Source organism: Chaetodon trifascialis, chromosome 20 (genome assembly GCF_039877785.1).
Source record: "Chaetodon trifascialis isolate fChaTrf1 chromosome 20, fChaTrf1.hap1, whole genome shotgun sequence".
Classification (NCBI taxonomy): domain Eukaryota; kingdom Metazoa; phylum Chordata; class Actinopteri; order Chaetodontiformes; family Chaetodontidae; genus Chaetodon; species Chaetodon trifascialis.
Window position 1 is genome coordinate 15,772,393 of NC_092075.1, and position 21,331 is coordinate 15,793,723.

The 21,331-nt window shown below is 42.0% G+C and overlaps 1 protein-coding gene across 3 annotated transcripts in view; it reads right to left on the minus strand.

Annotated features, from left to right (window-relative positions):
* Positions 1 to 21,331, minus strand: part of LOC139349182 (protein unc-13 homolog B-like) — a 60,059-nt gene that overhangs the window by 31,653 nt on the left and 7,075 nt on the right. For all 3 annotated transcript variants that reach the window (XM_070989756.1, XM_070989755.1, XM_070989754.1), the window contains exons 2-8: positions 21,144 to 21,173; positions 15,567 to 15,666; positions 13,664 to 13,781; positions 13,148 to 13,271; positions 11,114 to 11,187; positions 10,779 to 10,836; positions 9,004 to 9,223 (exon numbers count right to left, since the gene is read on the minus strand). In XM_070989756.1, coding sequence (XP_070845857.1) covers positions 9,004 to 9,223; positions 10,779 to 10,836; positions 11,114 to 11,187; positions 13,148 to 13,271; positions 13,664 to 13,781; positions 15,567 to 15,666; positions 21,144 to 21,173 — 724 coding nt within the window. The remainder of the gene's footprint in view (positions 1 to 9,003; positions 9,224 to 10,778; positions 10,837 to 11,113; positions 11,188 to 13,147; positions 13,272 to 13,663; positions 13,782 to 15,566; positions 15,667 to 21,143; positions 21,174 to 21,331) is intronic.

Genomic DNA, 21,331 nt, shown 5'->3' on the forward strand with positions numbered 1-21,331 from the left:
GATATTTCACTGGTAGCTGCTACTGGGACACTGCTACTGGAAACAGATGACATTTGGGAAGAGGCTTGTACTAAAGAAGTAGTTTGTGGCTCTTTAGTACCAGTAACAATAGCAGATGAGGAATTGGGACTTTGTTGTGGAGGTGACACAACATTATTAAAAGCAGAGAGTACACTCTTTGCAGGTTCTTTGGGTGCTGCAGTCCCCGAGGAAGTAGACATATTTGCACTTTGCCCAGCTCCTGGTGTTTGTGGAGCACTGGGGCCACCAAACATGGAGAACAAAGCTTTTCTTGGACTTTCGCTAGAGGCAGACAAGCCACCCAATATTCCCCCAAGAACAGAGGTAGCAGGCTGCCCTTGTGTTTGAGGTTGAGCTTGCGGTTTAGATTGTATCTGAGGTTCCCCTTGTAGTTGAGTTTGTGATTGAGATACTCTTTGTTGAGATAACGATGTTGGTGGCTGAGGTTGTGGAGGACTGGGATCACTAAACATTGACAGCAGTCCCTTCATTGGGCTTTCAGTTGAACCCGATGACCCAGGCAGAATCCCCCCTAGAAGAGATCCTGTTTGGGCTTGAGACTGTTGGGGGGTAGGACCACCAAACATTGAAAGGAACCCTGTATTTGGGGGATCTTTTGGAGGAGCAGTCCCTTGTTGTGGTTCCTCAGTAGAAGGCTTGGTTTGAGGAGGAGGCTGAGGGCTTGATCCTCCAAACATTGATAATAAACTTTTACCAAATGATTCCTGCTGAGGGGGTTGTTGAGCTGCACTTTGAGGATGGGCTTGAGACAAAGGCCCAGTATTAGGTGAAGCCTGTGGAGGATTTGGCCCACTAAACATTGATAATATACTTTTACCAAGTGATTCTTCTTGTGGAGCTGTAGCCGCTGCAGGTGTTTGAGGTGTGGGTCCAGACTGGGAGGCTGCTGTTGATCCTGCCAGCATTTCTCCAATTGAAAATCCAAACAGTCCACCAGATGGCTTAGTTCCTGTGTCGTGTTTTGTCTGTTCTGTAGGTGGCATAGTTTCTGATAGGCTTGTAGCAGGGCCTGTGGAAGAACTGGGTGAAAATGTTTGGGATAAACTTTTGTTTGGGGGTTGGCTCTGCATGGGCCGAGTGGTACCACTTTTGTCCATTGTTTGCTGTCTCTGTATACCTTTAGGTTTAGATGCTGATGTCAGTGAACCCTCAGTAACACTAGGTTTCATTTGCTGTTTCTGTGGGGGAGAGGGCTCAGTACTAAATAGGCTGCTAATTGATCCAAAGAGATTTGAAACTCCTGTACCCTCTTTATTTGAAGGAGCACTGTCTGACAAGGAAGCAGTACTGCCAGTTTTACTCTGCTGACTGGGAGATGTCTGAGAACATTTCTGGGGATCTGGCTTTGGTTCATCTATTCCTACTGCAGATTTCAGAAAGTTCATGAGGCCTGCCTGTGGTTCAGAAGTTTTCTCTAATGGTATATCCACTGGCTTATCAGCAAGTTGTTCAGGTGGTCCAGGTTTAGTAAGAGATTCTTTTGATCCTAAAGGAACTGTGACCTTTGGCTGTAGTGGTGGGGTTGCTTGTTGTACCACAGTAGTCTGTCGTGAAAGTCTTGGTTTCTGTGAGGTTGTATGTGATTGTATTGAGGGATGAGTCACTTGAGCAGTTGTTGGTATTGAGGGCAAAATTCTTCCCTGTGTGGTAGCTGGTATCTGCATTTGCTGTTGAACACTTTCTGGCTGAGTCACAACAGCAGTAGGTTCCTCTTTGATGACCTTTGACTTCAGACTTTGGAAACCCATTGAAAGAATGTTCTTCGAATTTTTGTCAGGAGCTTGTTCATCAGAGGATATGCTAGTTTTGTTTAATTCCACCTGTGGTGCTTTACCCACAAAGGAGGATATGAGGGAAGAAATCTTTTTGACTTGACGATTAGGCTGTTGTTCTCCTGGAGACACTCTTTTCCTCCATTCTTCCTCCAATACATCATCTACATGCTTCACTGTGACTCCAGTGGATGAACGTCGCCGTTGGCAAGGCTGGTAACAATTGTAAAGTAACTGCTGATTTGAATTTGCAGCAGGAGAAGAGTTTAGGGAAACAGAAACCTTTTGAGCAAGAAATGTCTTAATTTCCTGGTTGTTCCAATAAGGGCCGATGGGGTCTTTATTATGACAGGAAAGGTCAATAACATCTTTGCATTGTTCTTCATACGTGTAACTGGGCTGTCTTGGATCCATCCTGACTTTGTTTAATCTGTATGATGTAAAATCTACACCATGTTGCCCTTGTGACAGAAATGAATTTTCAAACATTTGAGAGAACTGCTCAAGATTTAAATTCATGATTTGATTTCCTTTTCTATAGGCATCAGACAAATCTAAGGGGGCATTAAGAAGTTGAGAATCACAATGATTTTGACCAGGTAGCCAAAGCAGCTCATCCTCATTGTAAAGTGGAATTTTAAAGCCACAGACATAAACCATTTCATTGTGCAGCCAAGCACTGGGAAAACCATCTAATTTCTGAGCATTATCCCAAGACTCGCCTTCGGGGGTGCACGCATACACGTATTCACCTGCTGCATCTGTAAGCAAGGCATAAATGTACTCATGATCTGTGTAAACAAAATAGCCACAGTCACCATCTTCTGCTGGCCACCACATTCCTTGTTCCAAAAGTGCAAGCCACTGCTGATACCATTCAGTGTCTTCGAGGTACATGGAGTCTTCTAGCTCAGTTTTGGCATTTAGAGGATAATTTGAATCCATTGGTCTATTCAAATTAAACTGACTTTGATGGATCAGACCATCGGTATGCATATTTTGCAGGACTGCATTATCCATTCCATATTGCCAGTTAGCTGAATAAGATAAGCTTGGTGCAGTCTCCTCGTAATAGCCTTCATGGTACGAAACCCCATTCAAGCTGTAAGTGCTACCATCATTGAAAGAGTGGCATTTCCCAAACTTTGCATTACTCTGTTTAGTAGTCAAGTTCAATGCACCCTCCTCATTTGATGAATATTCTATGTTCCCCAGGTCACCATAACTGTTCCATAATTTCCTCTTTGGATCATCATTCCTGTGTCCCTCCAACAGATATGGTCCAATTTGCTCTTGGTGACAAACACCTTGCCATGGCGTAGAGGAGTTAAATGGCTGATATATATTTGAAGAGCTGCAGTGTTGAGCAGATGCCTGTAATGACGCACCTTCACAGCTCTGTCTATACATTTGATCCTCTCCATGTACCTGATAATTTAGTGACTCATTCTGCAACTGCTGCCATAAAGCACTTTCACGGATCCACTGGTTTTCATCATAAGAGGGACTCACTGCATAAGGAGACAACTGACATTGGTACAGATTTTGCCCTGTATTTTCATGCAAAGAGGAACTGCTTCTGCCGAAACATGGCAGCGTGGTCATTAATGATGTTGCATGGCTTTGTAAAAGGGAATGGATATTCCCTGCACTATAAGTCATTGGGTGACCTGACTGAAGTGAGCCAGGATAGTATAACTGAGATAAATTACCTGTGCTAATTGAGGAGTATGTTGCCTGACTCTGAAGAGATCTTGCAAAAGTAGCTGATGTTCTTAAGTCTAAACTGTCAGTATCAATTGAGGCAGGTGCACCAATTAAAGCATGTCTACTCCGTCCTGGATTGAGAGAATCTGGAATAACTCTTCGACACTTGTCTCTTCCAAAGTCTGTGGAAGCACTTTTTAATATGCTCAAAGGTAACTCTGTAAACTTAGTTGAGGTTGTCTGTTGTTCTGTATTCTGACCTAATGTTTCTACTTGTTTAGGAGAAGAAGGGTCCTCACTTACATTTTTGCTAAACAGTCCAGATAAAAACCCTTGCTGGGCAGTTTGTGGATCCCTCTTCTCTTTTGCTCCATGTTCTTGTGGGGATGGTTGTGTTACATTACTGTGTAGCTGTGTTTGCAGTGGGGTGTTTCTTGTGACAGTGCAATTATTGGCTTTCTGGTGCAGTGACTGTCCAGTTGACGTGTGGCAGGTTGTGTCAATATTTTCTGATGATTTTGTTAACTTGTTAAACAACCCTGAGAGCACTCCAGATTGACTTGCTGTCTCCAGCTGTATTGCAGTAGTCTGGGTGCTTGACACTTCAATTTGTTGTTGTGTTTCATGAATAAATCTGGGCTGCTGTTGTTGAGCCATATTTTCTGAGGTCGATTTGAACAGTCCAGAAAATAGACCACTGGCTTGAGTTGTTTTTTGTGTTGAGGTATTTTGTGTTTGACTTTCATTGGAAATTGGGTTATTCCTTGCTCTTTCTTGCTCATGACTGGATTTACTTGGGGTAACTTTGTGCTGTTGAGCTGATGAATGCTGTTGTATGTTTATGTTGTCTGCTGAAGCAAACTTAAAAAGACCAGATAAAAGACCACCTTGTTGGGATGGTTGTTGCTGGAGTGGAACAGTTTGTTGCCGAGTAAAGCCTGGTTTACTGGTCTCCTGTTGGACAACGCGCTGACTTGATGCTCTATTCCTGAGATGAGGCCCTCGGTTTGGACCTTGAGTATTCTGTTGGTTGAAATCCTGTTGATTATGCTGAACACTGCTTTGCTGGTGCTGAACTGTTTGGTTGCTTGAACTTTTCTCAGGTGATGTAAATTTAAGCAAGCCAGACAACAGCCCCTTTGGCTGAGGTTGTGTTTGAGTTTCATCTGAAATCTGCTGCTGACCTGAGTAATTGCCAGGGATATTACTCTGCTTTTCAGCTTCAGATGGCTGTATGTTTTGTGGTATACTTTCTGTTGATGAAAAGTTCAATAGCCCTGAGACAAGCCCGCCCATTTGTGGAGCTGAAGAACGTTGTTGTGGCAGAGGTTGATCGGGAAACTGTGGTGGATTATTGTTCTTGGGTGCTTCATTGTTTTGGGAAGCCTGCTGTGGCAAACTGCCAGATAGGTCACTTGTAGAGCCAAATTTAAGAAGTCCAGATAGCAGTCCTCCTTGTTTGGGTTGATGAGAGCCCATACGAGAGACATCCTCGGTTGAACTCCCTTTAAAAATACCTGTCAAAAAACTCTGTGATTCAGGCTGATTAGGTGTTTGATTCTGCATTCCATGATGGAGTGCTGCTGGTTTCTGATTTAGTGTATGTTGTGCATGTGAGCCCAGTGCCACTTTGCTGTTCTGAGATTGTTGATTACTGGTAAAACTCTGGTTTGGACCTGAGGGAGCAGAGGTAGGGTTAAATATGCTGGAAAACCATCCTTTCTCAGTGTTTTTCTGGGGCATAGCAGAATTCTCTGTGGTACAGGTTGTTGAAGTTGAATCATGGTGTGATTGCATAGGATTCTGTGTGTTCATGGAGGCACTTACATCTTCACTGGATGCAAACTTTAAAAAGCCAGAAAGCATGCCTCCCTCTTCTTTAGGATGTTGCTGAGTGGGGACATTTTCAGACGAGAGGAAAGGCAATTTAACCTTAGTACTCGATGATGGATCCTCCATTGGTTTCTCTAGTCGAGGATCCTCTGTGGATCTGAACACTGGATAAACTGCCAAAGGTGGAGCTCCCTGAGGTGGAACAGGGACAACAGGTGTCATCAACGAACTTAATGACTTCTTCAAAGGGCTAAAGAATCCAGTGTTTGCTGATTGTGTTTGGCCAGTCTGCCTTGTTGGCTCTCGAACAGGCACATTTTCTTGCTTGTACATAATTGGATTCTGTCTGCCATATATATTTTCATCTTGCTTTTGTCCCAAATGTTTCCCTTGTGATGAACTTAGTTTTTCTGATTTCCAACCCCCTTCTGCTGTACTTGACTGTTCACCTTGATGAACAGGTTTCTCATCTTGTTTCTCATCCCATTGTGTATGACCATGAGAATATGTGGACTGTGATGCCTGCTTGTATTCAGCTGAGTTCCCGTTATCTCCTGCTGAAAAAAGCTTTAAAGGATTTAATTTTCCCAAGACCGAGTTTCCTGGACTACATTGAGGTTTTGTTACAAACTCAGGTACACATTCTTTTGTACTTGTTTGAATTTGACTCCTTGTGGGAACTTTGGTTTCTTGATTTTGACCTTGCATCTTGGCATCATGCAGTGAGTGAGAAGGCAAAGAACTGAATGATTTTTCAGGAGAATTTTCTACTGGAGATACAACAGCTACAGGAGTAGATATATTTGATTTAGGAATAAGGGACAACAGCTTTGTTAGTCCAGATTGTGTGGGCTGTGTAGGAGGCGTTTGTGGAGATAGGACAGGCTGTTTGGGGCCTCCTCCAACTCTGTCAGTGAGAGAACTAAATAATGAGCTCATGGCATTTTTTACTCCTGAAACACTCTGGTCAGAAGTAGTGTGTGATTTGGTTTCTCTAGGATCCTTTGATGAACTATTTTGGTCCTCTCCAAAAGAGTCTGTTCTATAGCTACCCTGAGATGATAGCCTAGATTTACTTGATTTAGGAAGAGAACCATACTTGCTAATTTCCTCCTCTTTTTCAGCAAGGTATTCAGAGACTGTTTCAACTAGACACTGGAGCTCATCCATAGGGTCAACATATTCATCGCTTGGCTCCTCTACAGGAGAGAGCATTGCGTCCGTAGCCCATCCTCCGATTTTAGCTTTTCCACACTTCTTCTCTCGAAGACTCTGAGCATTTTCTATATGGCCCTCATAGGAGAAAGAATACCTGTCTTTGTAATATCTTGTGCTCTCTGGGTGATAGTCTTCTGCTATAAACGAAATGTCATCAATATCCTCCTCTGCTCCTATGGAGTATTGCAGATCCTCAGAACTCTCCAAATCAAAATCAAACCGTGCCCTCATTCTCGCATCTTGCTCTTTTTTGTATGCAACGTAATTCTCCAAAGTATTGTCCAGCTCATTTTTAGCCCACATTCTCGTCTTGTAAAGAAGTCCATTCTTGTATGGCCTGAGACATGATGTTATACGCTCCTCCTCCTCCTGCATTTCTGCTACCTGCCGCATAAACAGTTCCCCTCTCTTCTCATTTAGCAGTGCAAGGTCAGAGGGAGAAGCCTCTTCTCTCATTTTGTCTGCCTCTGTACTGAGCAACCCTCCCGGATCCCTTATCGTTTTTCTTCGCCGCCGATCAATAGTGTCATAGCCTTCAGGGTAGGTGGCAGGCAGAAAACCACTACGTTGAGTATTCTGACGGATAGAGGTGTGTGATGGTTCAGGGTATGGTCTTCCCATTCCAAGGATAACATTGTCTTCCTCATCATCTAAGAAGTCACTCAGCTGAGGTTTGCCCTGCCCTTTGTATTTGTTTTCCCAATCTTCAACCCCCATGCCAGAATCTACAGGTATAATTCTGACCCTTCCTTTCTGGTTTAATGATCTAATTTAGGTGAAAGAATATATTTAACAAAGGGATGGGAAAGGATACAGGGACAGAAAAGAAGAGGCAAACAAACAAGAAAAAAAAATGCAAACACAAGTTAAGCAGTATGATAAATGGAGAAAATAAGATGTGAATAGCTTAATGCAAATGAGAAGAAACAGTTATTATCTTCAGAATTCTCAACCATTTTTGATGATCTTGTAAGACTTGAGGACAGCTTTATTACGTTGTAATCAGGAAGCAAAGATACACTGAAACCAAATAAGTGTATGTGTATGCAAGAGTGAGTGTATTCCTCTGTTTCAATGTGCCACTCTGAATTCAGATCTTTATGAGTCCCAACAGCAATTCAGCCTCATCAGCACTCATCATCACACTCAGCCTGCTGCAACAGTGTTCATGAGAAACACATGCTAAATAACCACCACATGGCATACACTGAACAAGTTTTTAATTACCAAAGAAATGGGTGTGTATGTCACTGATCCACTCCCTCCATGTGTGAGAGAGGGATTTCCTCTGTGATATGGCTAAACTGAGTTCAGAGTTTTAAACTACCAGAAACTTCAACTCAACACAACAGACCCTAAAGACAATAAGAAACACAAACAATGAGCTTTCCCTGGCTGTAATCCCATTTCTTTTCTGATGTAGAATTATCCGGATCAACTCCCTATCAGTCAAAACAGGCAGAATTGTAGCAGTCTCACTGGTACTCATGTATTCTATGACAATCCAAGAGCGCACAAAAAAGTAGATTCTATGCACTGAGACCATTCATATATGAACCGAAATTGGCCTCAAAACAGCTGTGCAGTGTGCAGTGGTATTACTACGACTACTACCAATATAAGAATAACAACAACAACGTATTCTTGCTATTTCATACCAGCAGCATTATGGTTGTTGTCTTTGCCTCAACTATTGTTATCATTTCAATGTAAATATGCAGTTTTTTTACGGTCACTAAACACACTTTTGACGATTTCAAGTACATTTTCACTTTAGTCATACTAATATGCCTCCTGATGAGCACGTTAGTGGGAAAACACAAATATATGATTTAAAAAGTGCAAGAGAGCTGAATGCACTCCAATACTTAGGCTGAGGAAACAGGCTATGGCAAAATCCTTTCCACCTCTGGAGTACAGATCCCTCTTGGTCTACTGAAACAGCTGAATGAACCATTTGCTATGGCACAAAAGAAAGACTTAATGACTGCATAAATTTTAAAATGGATGCTATAAATTAAAAGAGAAAAAAAGATTGCGATGTAATTAAATAACATACACAGTTACTATTTTATTCCTGACGGTATACCTGTTCATTCTGATGCAATCAGTACAACAGCCCTGCAAATTATCTTACATTTGCTGAGCTCAAAATGCTCAGTTTTTGTTGACTCTGAGGTGTTGATTCAACAAAGATTCTGAAGACATAATTAAGGGTTATGTTTTATTCGATTACATTAAGTGGAGAAACATTTCTAACCTTTTGTCTGCCTCATGTATGTTAATAGAATAATATAATTCTAAAGTTTCTACAAATAAAGTCACAACACAAAACTGACTGATCCATGTTTGTGTTGAGAAAGAGAGTTTCATCTCAAGTGACTGAGTGAATGAGGGAGTGTATGGGTGACTCTGTGAATGCTCTGTCTACCTTGTTCCTCTCTGGTCCCTGTAGTCCAGGTCAAAACTGTGGACAGAGTCTGTACAGGAGTCTGGGTGGTGGTGGTGCTGCTGCCGGGGTCCCATGGGATACTGGTGCATGGAGGAGTTGGGCTGAGCTGTTGTGTGGTAACGTGGAGGCAGGCTGTTACTCGTCTCACTACGGTAGTCACTATCCCGGTCATCTACAGCGCTGTCCTGGTCATCCAGAGCTGCAACAGGCAACAGATTAATTAATAAAAGAATACACAAATCTTTTCAGACACAGTAACTGTATTTTGTGACAACAAGCAATTAAAAAAAAATCCTTGCTTATTATTAACCCATGTCAAAGTTGAGGATGCATCCTAACTAAGGTTTTGCCTATCAGGACAAGACTGTTAAGAGCTGAAAAAATAAAGCAGCTGATGGCAGGTTAATAGGGTGGCTGAGGGCGAAGGTCATGCATTTTTGAAAGACTATATCTCTTTATACATGCAACCTCTCCTGCAAAATGTTGAGCTGCCCTTCATCTGTGTTATCCTGTATTTACTGTTGTATCATCAATGCATAAAGAGGTACAGAATATATGAATACAGCTGCAATTGCAAACAAATAGGAACAAAAAATTGCACAGAATAATTAAATGCAGTTGTTGTCACAGTTATATTCATAGTAAGATCAGTGTTGCTCAAAAGAAGAGCAGCTTCTTTTTGAAAGTGACCTTGCCAACCCCAGGGATGACCCTTAGAGAACTTTGGACAAGCGCTAACCGCGAGTTTGGTGTCTGCTGGAGGGGACAGCCGAGCTGGGGTTTATCTTTTCAAAGCAATAAAGTGAGAGGGTGAAGGATAAACTGATTCTGTTGATATCTCTTTGAGTAAAGTGGGAGGACAACGAGCCGTCAAGGTGACATATAAATAGAGCTTAGCAAAGACTGCCACCTATCAGTGTAGTGATGCAACTGCAATTTACACCCTTTAAATCTTAAGCCTTTCTAAAATAGGTGTGTGGGGCACAGTTTCAGAGGGAGAGAATTAGATAAATCAGTGTTTTTGATGGGTTGTCCTGACTGTTTTTTTTTTCTAGAATGTGTGCTTCAATCAGTAATTTATGAATAAAGCATACCTGGGTTATGAACCCCATATGACATAGCATAAAAAATAGGAAAACAGCAAGAACAGGAAAGGAAGTAAAAAAAGCCAAAGAGAATTAAGGAAAGCATTGAGGAAAATCAAGTGTTAGAGTGAAATGATGAGAAAGAAATGAATGGAAACCTTATAGATAACATGTTATTAGGGAATATGGGGCATTAGGACATGCAGAGGGCACTGAGGATTGGCCAGGGGGAGAATTTCATCAAAGTGTGTTTTACATACTCAGTGGGTCAGCCCATCCGAAATAGTTGCCTGGTGAAAGTGCAAACGTTACAAGTGAGAGGTAGTCAGAGGAGGTAGGGATTGTGAAAACAAAAAAGAGTCCCTGTGTTGTAATAGTGGGAGGATGAGGGAACCCTATTAGTGGTTCTCAGAGTGGAAAACAAACTGACAGGCTTTCACAACAGTGAGAATACTTAACCCATCTGAATTAAGTTTGTGAAAATATAGACTGAATTTGAGCTGTAAAGTCTTCATTTTCAACTCTGATTAAGGGGATTCAACTGTTACTACATTAGGCAGTAGAACTAAGTCAAGGAAGTGAGAGGAAATCATGTCAAAGCCTGAGAGTTAGAAGCGTGGTGAATTGCTCCATCTAGAGGCTGAGAGCAGTATGGGCAGGCACACTCACAGCACTGGGAAGCCGCAAATGGCAGTGGGCGACTCTGAACGTCATCCTGAAGTGGGTACTACAGAGGAAAGAAAGCGGAAAAAAAAAAAACGGTATCAAGTGTACTCTTCATGTCGTCATGTTATTATTAACCATGGTAATTTACTAGCACCACTCCATCAGCATGATAACCAAAAAAACAATAAAAAAATAGCCATTCTGCATCCTTAGCACAAGGGGTGGTGAACAGGAACATACATGCTTGTTTTTTATTTAGAAAACACATTTTTTATCTGCTCCTTTAACTGTGAAACAGAGAGAAATTAAAACCCAAACCTTGCCAAACTGCACTTTACCTCATCATCGATTGTCATCGTATTGATGCGTTCCAGCTTGCCTGTCCAGTACTGTGCCTCATCATCTGGGATGTCTGATGCACACAACAAAACATATATGTGAACCTGTGTTTGAAGTTAATATTCTGCTCCCTCGTAACACATTTATGACGGTTTAATTTTTCATGAGCCTCTTAGGACCGAGGAAATGACAATAGCTAGTTTGCAATGGCCACACACTGTTCAGTCACCACAAATGTCAGGGACGTTTTCATCACAGCGACAGGGATCCTTAGTTGTGTCGGGACTACGGCTGCAAACTGGCTGTCGAGCTAACGCAGGCACATTTACAGCCCTGTCGTTACCGTCAGTGTTGATTAGTGTGAATTGTCCCATATAAATGAATAGATTATTAATAAGTATCAGATCAGGTGCTCTCACCGTTCCCATTTCTCAGTGGGATTTTGCACTGCTCTATACACGGATGCACATTAAAGGCCACACACAAAGGCCAGGGCTTCAAAGACATACCGACCCATGGCTTTAATGAACAGCTCTGGTGGCACAGAGAGTTATGATGGCCTCCTGCAGCCTTGAAAGGTCTCCTCTTAAAACCCAGAAAGAGGCTCTCTCTCACTCAGTGGACCGACACCCTGCTTTAACTTTGATGCCTTTTGATCACAAGGCTCAAGCCCTACATGCAGTGCTGGCAACAGAGATACTGCAGGTAGAACTGCAGACGCACAGGGGACATTTCATCCTCCAACCTTAAAGAGCAATGAATTGCACCCTGGGAAAAAAAACTGAATGAAATTCATTGCATGAGTTAATTCCTACTGTGAATTATCAATGAGGCTTCTGTAAAACAAAATACTGCTTTACATGTTAATCAAGCAAATTCTAGCATATTGGCTTATCAATGAAATTGCACAAAGTGTAGTGAGTGGCTTGTGGCTACCACTAAGGAAATCATTAAGGCTCTTCTGATCAATATTTTAAGTTTAACAATAAACCAAATTAGCATGAAAATTGTGAAAGGGATCACTCGTCACTGCTTACTGCAAAAAAGCTCTGATAAACCAGCTATACACTACCTTCCTGGCACCAAATATCAGAAAAAGTTGTCAAACAGCTGGTGAAAAAAGTGGAACATCTAGCAGCTTAAGAGCCACATATATCCCAGGAGCTGGTGGAGGCCAAATAAGAGCCATCAGGAGAGTGAATGTTGGATTTATATTAATCAGGTTGACAGAAACACAACTCTAAATGAATGCTGATGTTGCTGGATGTATAATTCGGCAATTGTTTGCCGAGCTCGCAGTCAGACTGTCCTCTTCTTCATGCTCGCAATATACATAAAAGCAATCTTAATGGTTTCTTAATCCTGTTGGCCACAGTGGAACAACCTGGCAAAGACAAAATTATATTAACTGAACCTAAGTTAATAAAGGAGGATCTGCCATTGATGAGTCAGTGGCCCCAATTTAAGCCAGACAGAAACTCCTCATCCCCAGTGGAACCAGATAAAGGACATTACACGGTAAGACAAATATCTAAGACGATAATCTAAGAGTGCCCTGTTTCCAGCCATTAGTTGTTCAACATAAGTGTCCTTCTTCACTTCATGCAATGAGATAATGTTATGTATTTATAGAAATGTGACCTCATACTCTACTCGTGCACTTGTTTATATGGTCCTTACAATTTCTATTTGAGATAAGATGACCAGTTATGCTTGCATATGACTACAGCTCATGAAGATCAGTTTGTTTCAGTGCCCCAGGCTGGATGGTCTTTCCCATGTAGCCTCAGAAACAGACTGCTGACATTTCAGCAGGAAACATGTGTGGCCTTTGTAGAACTGGGTGGTTCAAGGTTTGATTTGCCCCGAGGTAACCAGAATCACTAAAGCACTCTTTACATCACGAATGCAACCCATCTTACATAAGATCCTGAACTTTTCAAAAGTGTCGTTCATTGCTTCATTCTCTCAAGTTTAACACGCACCTGAAAAACAAAGTGAATGGAAAGAAATTGGCGACTCTGATATCTCACCGAAAGGCAGCTCAAAGCGAGTATCCAGAAGGACTCGATGGGGCGTTGGGTTCTTTGTGCCATATATCTCATCCGCCTTCATCAAGACCTCTGCGTCCAGAAAGATCCAGTCGCCCGAGCCCTCCTGTCAATCAGACACTGATATTTACCTTTGCTGACTATTGGACCTTCTTTGTGTCTATTCTACTACCTACTCTATGTCCAAAGGGTAATACATGTATATCTCCGGTAGTCTTATTAATGTAACTGCAACACTTGCATTTGTATATATTTCTGAGCTAATTTTCAATGAAGCCCTGCTGCATGTGAATATCTATGCAAGTGAAAAGTGAAGTACTGTCCATAATCACAAATGAAAAACAGTAATGTGAGGAGGGGAATGCAAAAAATTTGTGCTTTGGAATGAAATCTTCCAATATACACACACACACACACACACACACACACACACACGTATATATATATATTTATTTTTTCCTGGACTACATGATTGAGCGTGTGGGTGCGTATTCCAACCTCCTCCGATTGTTGTATGCTCTTTAAAGGAATCCATGCTGTCCCCACCATGGTGTCCCAGATGAGGCCTTTGTTCCACACCTCGACGATAAGGCCGAGGTCCAGCCGGTTGATCTCACTGAAGAGAGACGCAGCCTTCAGGTGTCAAGTAATGTCAAAGCAAACCCTTCCTGACAAACAGCTTGGGAAATGTCAGTGGATAAAAGAGCGAAACAATAACTGTACAGGCTGAGGCTTTGTTATCAGAATAAAAAAGGTGAGAAAACTTGCCAATACATCATTCAATTCACTCGACGAACCAGAAATTTCTACGTAATTACGGCCAGGCCCTACTGCTGGCTGATAACAAAGGCCACTTCCTCTTTTTGTTGTGTATTAGCTGTCATAATCCATTCAAGCCCTGTTTTGTCATTTAACATGTTATTCAAAGGGCTCAAAAACAGCTTGATGACAGCAATAAAATGGCAGATCCAATTTGAAAGCAGCCGCGTGACGAGGGCATTTGCATATTCTCATCTGTGGCAGTTCACAACTATCGGCAGGCCAAACAAAAGGAAGATGAGAGGAAAAGATAATCAAAGAGAGCAGCTGATTGAGAGAAGTGCAGGGGAGGGCGCTGAGTGTCCAGGGTGTCCAGGTGCAGAGACATAAATCATGTGCATATTCAGAATAGCACAGAATAAATGAATCTGACGACTTTGTTGTTTAGGATGCTATTTAAAGTCTGTATGCAATCAATATTATTTCATAACTGTGTACTGTCCATGCATCTTTTAGAACAACACAAATAAGAGTGTTAATACACTACTGTTGTCCAATTGATTGGGATCAACTTGCAAATGCCCAACTGAAATTAAGCGTTGCTCTCGACAAAATGTGCTGAGTCTCTCCCTCATCCCTTGTCATTTCCACATCACTTTAAAACTAATTTAAGCAACTCAAAAGTGCATTAAGCTCAATTAAAAGCGCCCATCCCAGTGCAAACCAACTTAACTAAGCACAACGATTGGAAACAGGGAGAAACAGCAACACCGGCTTTGTCTGATGATAACCAAACTCACCTGCCAGCAACACTAATGACCACATTTTATCCGTTTTGTTTAATGTGTCAAAAACAACAAGTTGCCGTTTATGTGTTACGTGTGGTGGTTATGTGTCGGACTAGCAGAAGTCACTCCTGCTCCTCCTGGCCAAAAGATAGTCTGCCATATGACCTACTGTGTTAATTTGTGGGCTTCAGAGTTGCTGGTAGGTACATTTTTTTTAACTTTTAACGACCCGTTTCCACCTGATTTCAATGTTTGTGCTAAGCTAAAAGCTGCTAATGGTGACTTCATAGTTAGCAAATTATTCTTAATCAAATAATCTAAACCATTTCTAAACATCCAGCAGAAATAGCGGCAAGGTAGCTCCTGATGGTTATAGTTTGGAAATTAAGAATTAACTGAGCTGTCATCTCTTTATTGAACGGATTTTGTTGTAACGTGGTGTTCAGCATTTGCTGGAAATGCCGATGAACAATTATGTTTTATGTTGAATTAGACCTCGCCGACACATCATTAATGGACAGCAGAAGGATGAAGGCCTGGAAAAACAAACACTGTTGCAACGAGGGAGTTCACAAAAGACAAACAATGACACACATGCAACAACGTGGTGGCTCTCTCGTCACCATAGATACCTTTCACGGGGAAAGTGAAATGAGGAAATTAAACCAATGAATTACTAGGAGGAAATGAACAGCAGCTGTTAATCAAGATGCTTTCCTAGAAGGAGCTGGCAGCTTGAAAAACAGACGGCTTGTCTATTGCTCTAAACACAAGGTCGGATCTAGGGTGGGGGAACATAAAAATAAATAAAAATAACTATTATGACAAAAACATAGCTCATATTAATAACTTACAACATGAAATCCTGTTCCCAGCAGGGCTGGTCCCCCCGCACTGTGATAGTTGTGCTTTTAACATTCTGCACCTTCAGTGTCACATAGGTGTTGAACTTGTCTGAAACAAAGGAAAAAAGGAGATTATAGTTTGAATAAAATTAAATTTATCGGAATTTCCCCTTGCGGGACAAATAAAGGTATACTGAATTGAATTGAATAAAGTGAGGTGGAAGCAATATTATGAGTAAATGAGTGGTAGAGAAGATTATTAATATGGCGTTAACATATCTGAAACAATTTGCAGGGTGATTAAAGACACGACTGGGACAAAATACACACTATCGAGCATGTGAAATGAAATACTCTCCTAAAACCAACAGGCAGTAGATCAGATGATCAAACTGATTCAAGTAATGCGAACCAGGCCAGTCCTACTTAGGCTCTGTGTGGGTGAAAAAGACATCAGCAGCTCGAGTGAGAGTGAAAGCAGATAAGTCTCCTCCCCCTCACTATGTCAAGCCAAGCCAAGCCAAGCCAAGCCAAGCCAGGCCAGGGCAGGGCAGCAAACTGACCCCGTTAATCTCAAAAGAGAGCCAACCGCACGCCGCAGACAAGTACAGGATCCAACAGCCTGTTATGTTTGTCCTGCACTGTGAGTTACAGCTTCTCTACACATACAGTATGTAACAGAGGAAGCAGGTCTGCTGATGATGTAACGAAGTCACTCCTGACCTGCAGAAAAGGTCCCCGTCAGCCCTGATACCGTCAAGACTAAAATTGAAATTCAGCAAGGTCAATGGTTTAGGCAGCCTTTGCAAACAGTGTGACGTACAGTTTAAATACAGATGGACATTTTTGCTGTAAATGATCACTGCTTTGAGACTTGAGACTGAGTGTCTGTCACTCAATCTGTAAATCTGTCAGTCCGTGCAGACAACTTTCACACCCAGTCATCTGTGTCAGCCTCCTCTTGGCCAGTAGTACCGGACAGCAGAGCCACACCAGCAACCGCCTGCACCAGCTGTCAGCACTGGGCTGGGTGAGGGGTGGGGTGGGGTGGGGTGGGGTGGGGTGGGGTGGGGATTAGAGGCCTGTGACACAGCCACCACTTTTCATTTCCCACAGTAGGGCGAGGGAGCGTCGACACGTGCCTGCTGACGTGCTTCGTGTCGCTCTGCTAGTTGCCAACCGTGCTCCACCGGTGGTCCTCCCTGCAACTCACCATAAATCCGTCTCCTTAGCGGCTGGAGGAGCGGCTTAGAACAAGTGCTGATCTTGAGTATGGGCTGTATGAGCGAAAAGGATGGGCAATATGGATCATGTGATATGTAACTTCATATTGTAAAGATTTAGAACATTTTCATAAAATTCAATTGTGAAACTGTATATAGATGTCACAACCAAATGGGGAATCCGGTTTTTGGCTAATCCTCCATCAAACTGATGTAGTCATACTCACTGATTTGCAAGATTGCTCACAGCAGCCCAATACATCCACACAAATTAAAGGGACCTTGGTTTTAATAAGTTGTAGCAAGTTAGTAAATAAGTCTCCAAACCTTTAATACCAATGAGGGTAACCTTAATATTAGAAACCCTCTCAGCATAACCCAGTGCAATTTAACAAACTACATCCTCCAAAATAAACATGAAGTTGAATTAATATCTCTTTAAAACATTGATTTTTTGCAAGGCTTTAATATTAGACTGCATCAGTTTAAGTGTACCTTATAAACTAGGAACCAAAAGCACATCACCATAATGACCTGCCCTACACTCATGTCTTTTTTGAAACCTATGTGTGCAATGCAATGAAAAATGACTAACAATTAACTGATTATCAAAGTGGTTGTTGATTCATTTCATTTTAATTGACTAATAAATTACTTGAACGGTCATTTAAACATCACAACCACAGTAACAAAAGGCTGTCAAATACACAATAAAATATGGTAAAATCAGAGCCTATACCTAATAAAACTGATAACGAAAATAACATAAAACTATAAGATAAATAAATAAAACATAAGTTTGCATACATACAGTCAGCATACAACATGTATATTATGTTCATATTAATAACCTTTTGTGATACTAACCCTGAAAAACTGAATGTCAGTTGCTGTCAGAGTATTGGCCCCCATTAACAAACAGACACATGCGCGCACCGCACAGTCCACCGTTTGGTCGATGAGAAAAAAAAGCAAGGCATCAGCTGCTCCTTCACAGACTGATCACCTGACTACACTAAACAAAGATTTTCCTGGTTACCTCAGCAACATATTGAAACATTTGCTCTGCACATAGCCAGTAACACGGCAGCCAGATTAAGTAAACGCGGCTCTTGACACAATGAGACAAATAACAGTTGACACAGGTGGAGTCTGACAACATTCCACTGACACACAACATAAATAAAGATTGAATTAGGCCACAAAACAAAAAGCTGAGCTGAAAGCACCCAGTGACCCACCCTGACCTGACCCTGTCTGAAAGCACTGTCCATCCTGCAAGTAGCATGAGTGACACGATGTAGACCTAATTAGTCTCAGGAGGACAGCAGCAACAAAACACAGGCATTACTGTAAAAGGAGCCTGGGGGATGCTCAAGCCTTTCCCTAATTAGATAGCCCATGCCTTGTGCCACATTTGGGCTGGCTCCTGTGAATAGAAGAAGATGAGATAAGGGAAGAGGATGTATGGATTAGATAAGAGCCACTTAGTGGCTGTGGGCCCTTTAGAGCAGGTGCTGCCTATGGCTGATACCATCTGCAGTGTTGAGGAAGAAGCAGCAATAACTGCCGGGAAAAACAACAAGTATATGCCTGCACAGTAAAGCCTGACTGATACTGGATTTACCAGGCTAATGCCAAGACATTGTTTTCACCTATAACATAGAAAAGAGAAAACAAAAAACATTTTTGGTCACAATAGAGGTCTTATCACCAGCGATGACAGTGATAGTTAATATTAAACCAACTTTTTAAACAGGAAACTCACCTAACAATTCACCTAAGAAAAGATTCAATCCACAATGCAAATCAATTTAGAGAACATAGATAATAAAGCCACAGATGAAAGGAACCTGCCAACGTGGTAATAGCTGTTTTAAGCAAAGCACAGGAAGCAGGATAGGTACAGACAAGACTGTGCTGGCATGCCACAAAATCGGAAAGGGGAATGTTTGAAACAGTCCCCGCTGTTCCTGCCTGTGAACCACCCACTCACCCCTGAGTCCCTCGGTCGACTGTCTTCATCTATTATTGACTGATGATGAGTTTTTTCAATAAATTAGTCAAGGAAAGGCAGGGAGTTGGAAGGCTGACATTTCAAATTGAGACCACTCGTCAATATTGCATGCAGCAGAAGACATAAACCTATTGGAGCATTTTCTACCATTGCTGCAACCACCTCTTGAGAAGTTTCTCCATCTACAGTACTCCACTACACTGACCTGAACCGAACACTCTGTATTCTGGACACTTAAGAACTGTTGAGTGCTGTTGGAAAAAAAAGCATGAAAATTCATCCAAATTCAGGAAATGTGCGGGCAGGCATACACTCAGGGATTATAGACACACACACACACACACACACACACACACACACACACACACACACACACACACACACACACACACTCACACTCACACTCACACTCACACACAAATCTACCAAAGCGCAGCCTTTATCAAGCCCCAGTTTCCTGTGGCAATCAGCGGAAAGTCCGACAGTTAGCCACTGGCCGTTCCAAGGTCACCCTCAGTACATGCACAGTATTCTCCATAAACAACTTCATATGACGCTGTCTATGTGAAGGTGTGGTGAAAGCACAACGCCAACACACATCCTAGACCAGCCTTCTGTAAACTTTGCGGCTTCTTCCAATAAATCACTCATCTCCCTCCCCATGCAAAGCAAGTTAGTGTTATCATGAGCAGAGAGGAAAAAAGTCAAATAAGTCATTTATCATTATGGTGACATAATGGCCAAAGAATGTGATCTCAACATGCCTTTACAATAGGGTAAGAGGAGATTAAGTGCAGAGCTACACAATAGAATATGCAGCTTTTATGCACAATCAGTTGTATTGTTGCCTAACAAGATGGAGAGCCACTTCAGCCCCACTGCAGCAAGACGGTAATCTGTCACCTCAAGACTTTTTGTGGCTTAAAAAGGAGATGAAATCGGAGAGCAAAAATGTGTAGGGAAAAAAAAAGAGTTGATTATTACGACAACCCTGATTTCAAAAAAGTTGGGATGCTGTTTAAAATGTCAATAAAACAAAATCTAATCATTTGTCAACAACCTGTTTACTGACAACAGTTTCATGCCGTGTCCTGAACCCATGTAGTAACATCCTTTATATAGTCATGTGTTCACAAAGTGGTGAATCTCGCTCCATCCTCGCTTGTGAATGACAGCTTTTCGAGGATGCCCCTTTCATACCCTTTCGTACCTCATGATACTATCACCTGTTACCAATCAACCTGTTTCCCAGTCTTTTGTTGCTCCTTTGAAGCCAAATTTGATTAGAGATTCTGCTGATTTCTGTCAGACAGAAGCACAGCAAACAAATATAAGATGAAAACACTTGTATGATGTAGCGTGCTGGCCTCAAGTAATTTAACTAATGCTCTAATAAATGTTAAAATAAAAGCGCTGAAACAAGGCAGCCCCAGACTCGCCTCTCGCAGTGCTCATTTAACTCCACTCTACTGTCACAAACAAATGAATATTTACAATCATCTACAGTGTGAACATAACCTTTGCTGTTCTAAATCTCATGCAGGACTGCGCTTGACAAATCTTTCTTTGGCCCGTAGCAAGAAAGAAAAAAAAAGTGACTTATGTTTACATTTCGCCTGAGGAAGACGACAGGCTTAACTGAATTATCCCTGATGTTTGCTCTGGGACAGGTGTCACATGTGGTGTGGCCCGGGGGAGGGAGGAGGGCTCAGACAAACTACAGCGGCTGACAATCTAAAACCAATATCTCAGTGCAACAGAGCTGCTTGTCACACAATGCAGACGCCTCAACAAAAGGAGAAAAAAAAAAAACGTGAAGAGGAGGGACCAAGAATAATACATCCTGAACAAATCCAGAAAAATGCTGGATAATTAACTTTAGTATCTTCAACGGACATGGGGTCAGTCAGGGACTGAGAATAAGAGTAAAATGTCACCTACAGATACAAAGCCGCGGTGACTTGCTGCCCATGCTGCTGCCTGCTCTTGCCAGAAATGTCACAGGGCTTAAAGGAAGGCGTGAGGCTGAACACTGGAGGGATTTGTTTAGGTGGAGGAGGTGGGGATTTGGACTTAGCAGCCACCGATCTAAGCTCACCTGTGCACGGCCGGGCACAGAAGGACGTGGGATTACGTAACGTGAAATCAACCCGAGCATTCAGTGACTTGCCAGAATTTGGCTGATTAACCTACATAAGAAAATGAGTGCAGGTTAAAACAACATTAACAATCCCACGGGACCCGTAGACTATGCTCTGAACATGATCTGCAGCTTTCCACCTTCCTGTTCTTCAGATGGATGATGGGAGAGTAGCTGACCGGACTGAAGGTAAAAAGGGTACTCACCTGGGGGTCCTTGGAGCTTGGCTTTTTTCACTGTAACACAAAACAAAAACAATGATTAGACTAATTGGAAAACAATTTTAAGTCAGCTTATTTGAAATCTACTCAAATGTGAAGTAATTCTTCAACAGGACTTTGTAAGTTATGGAAAAAGAAATATAGTAAATAAAACACAGTACACTGGTGAACCA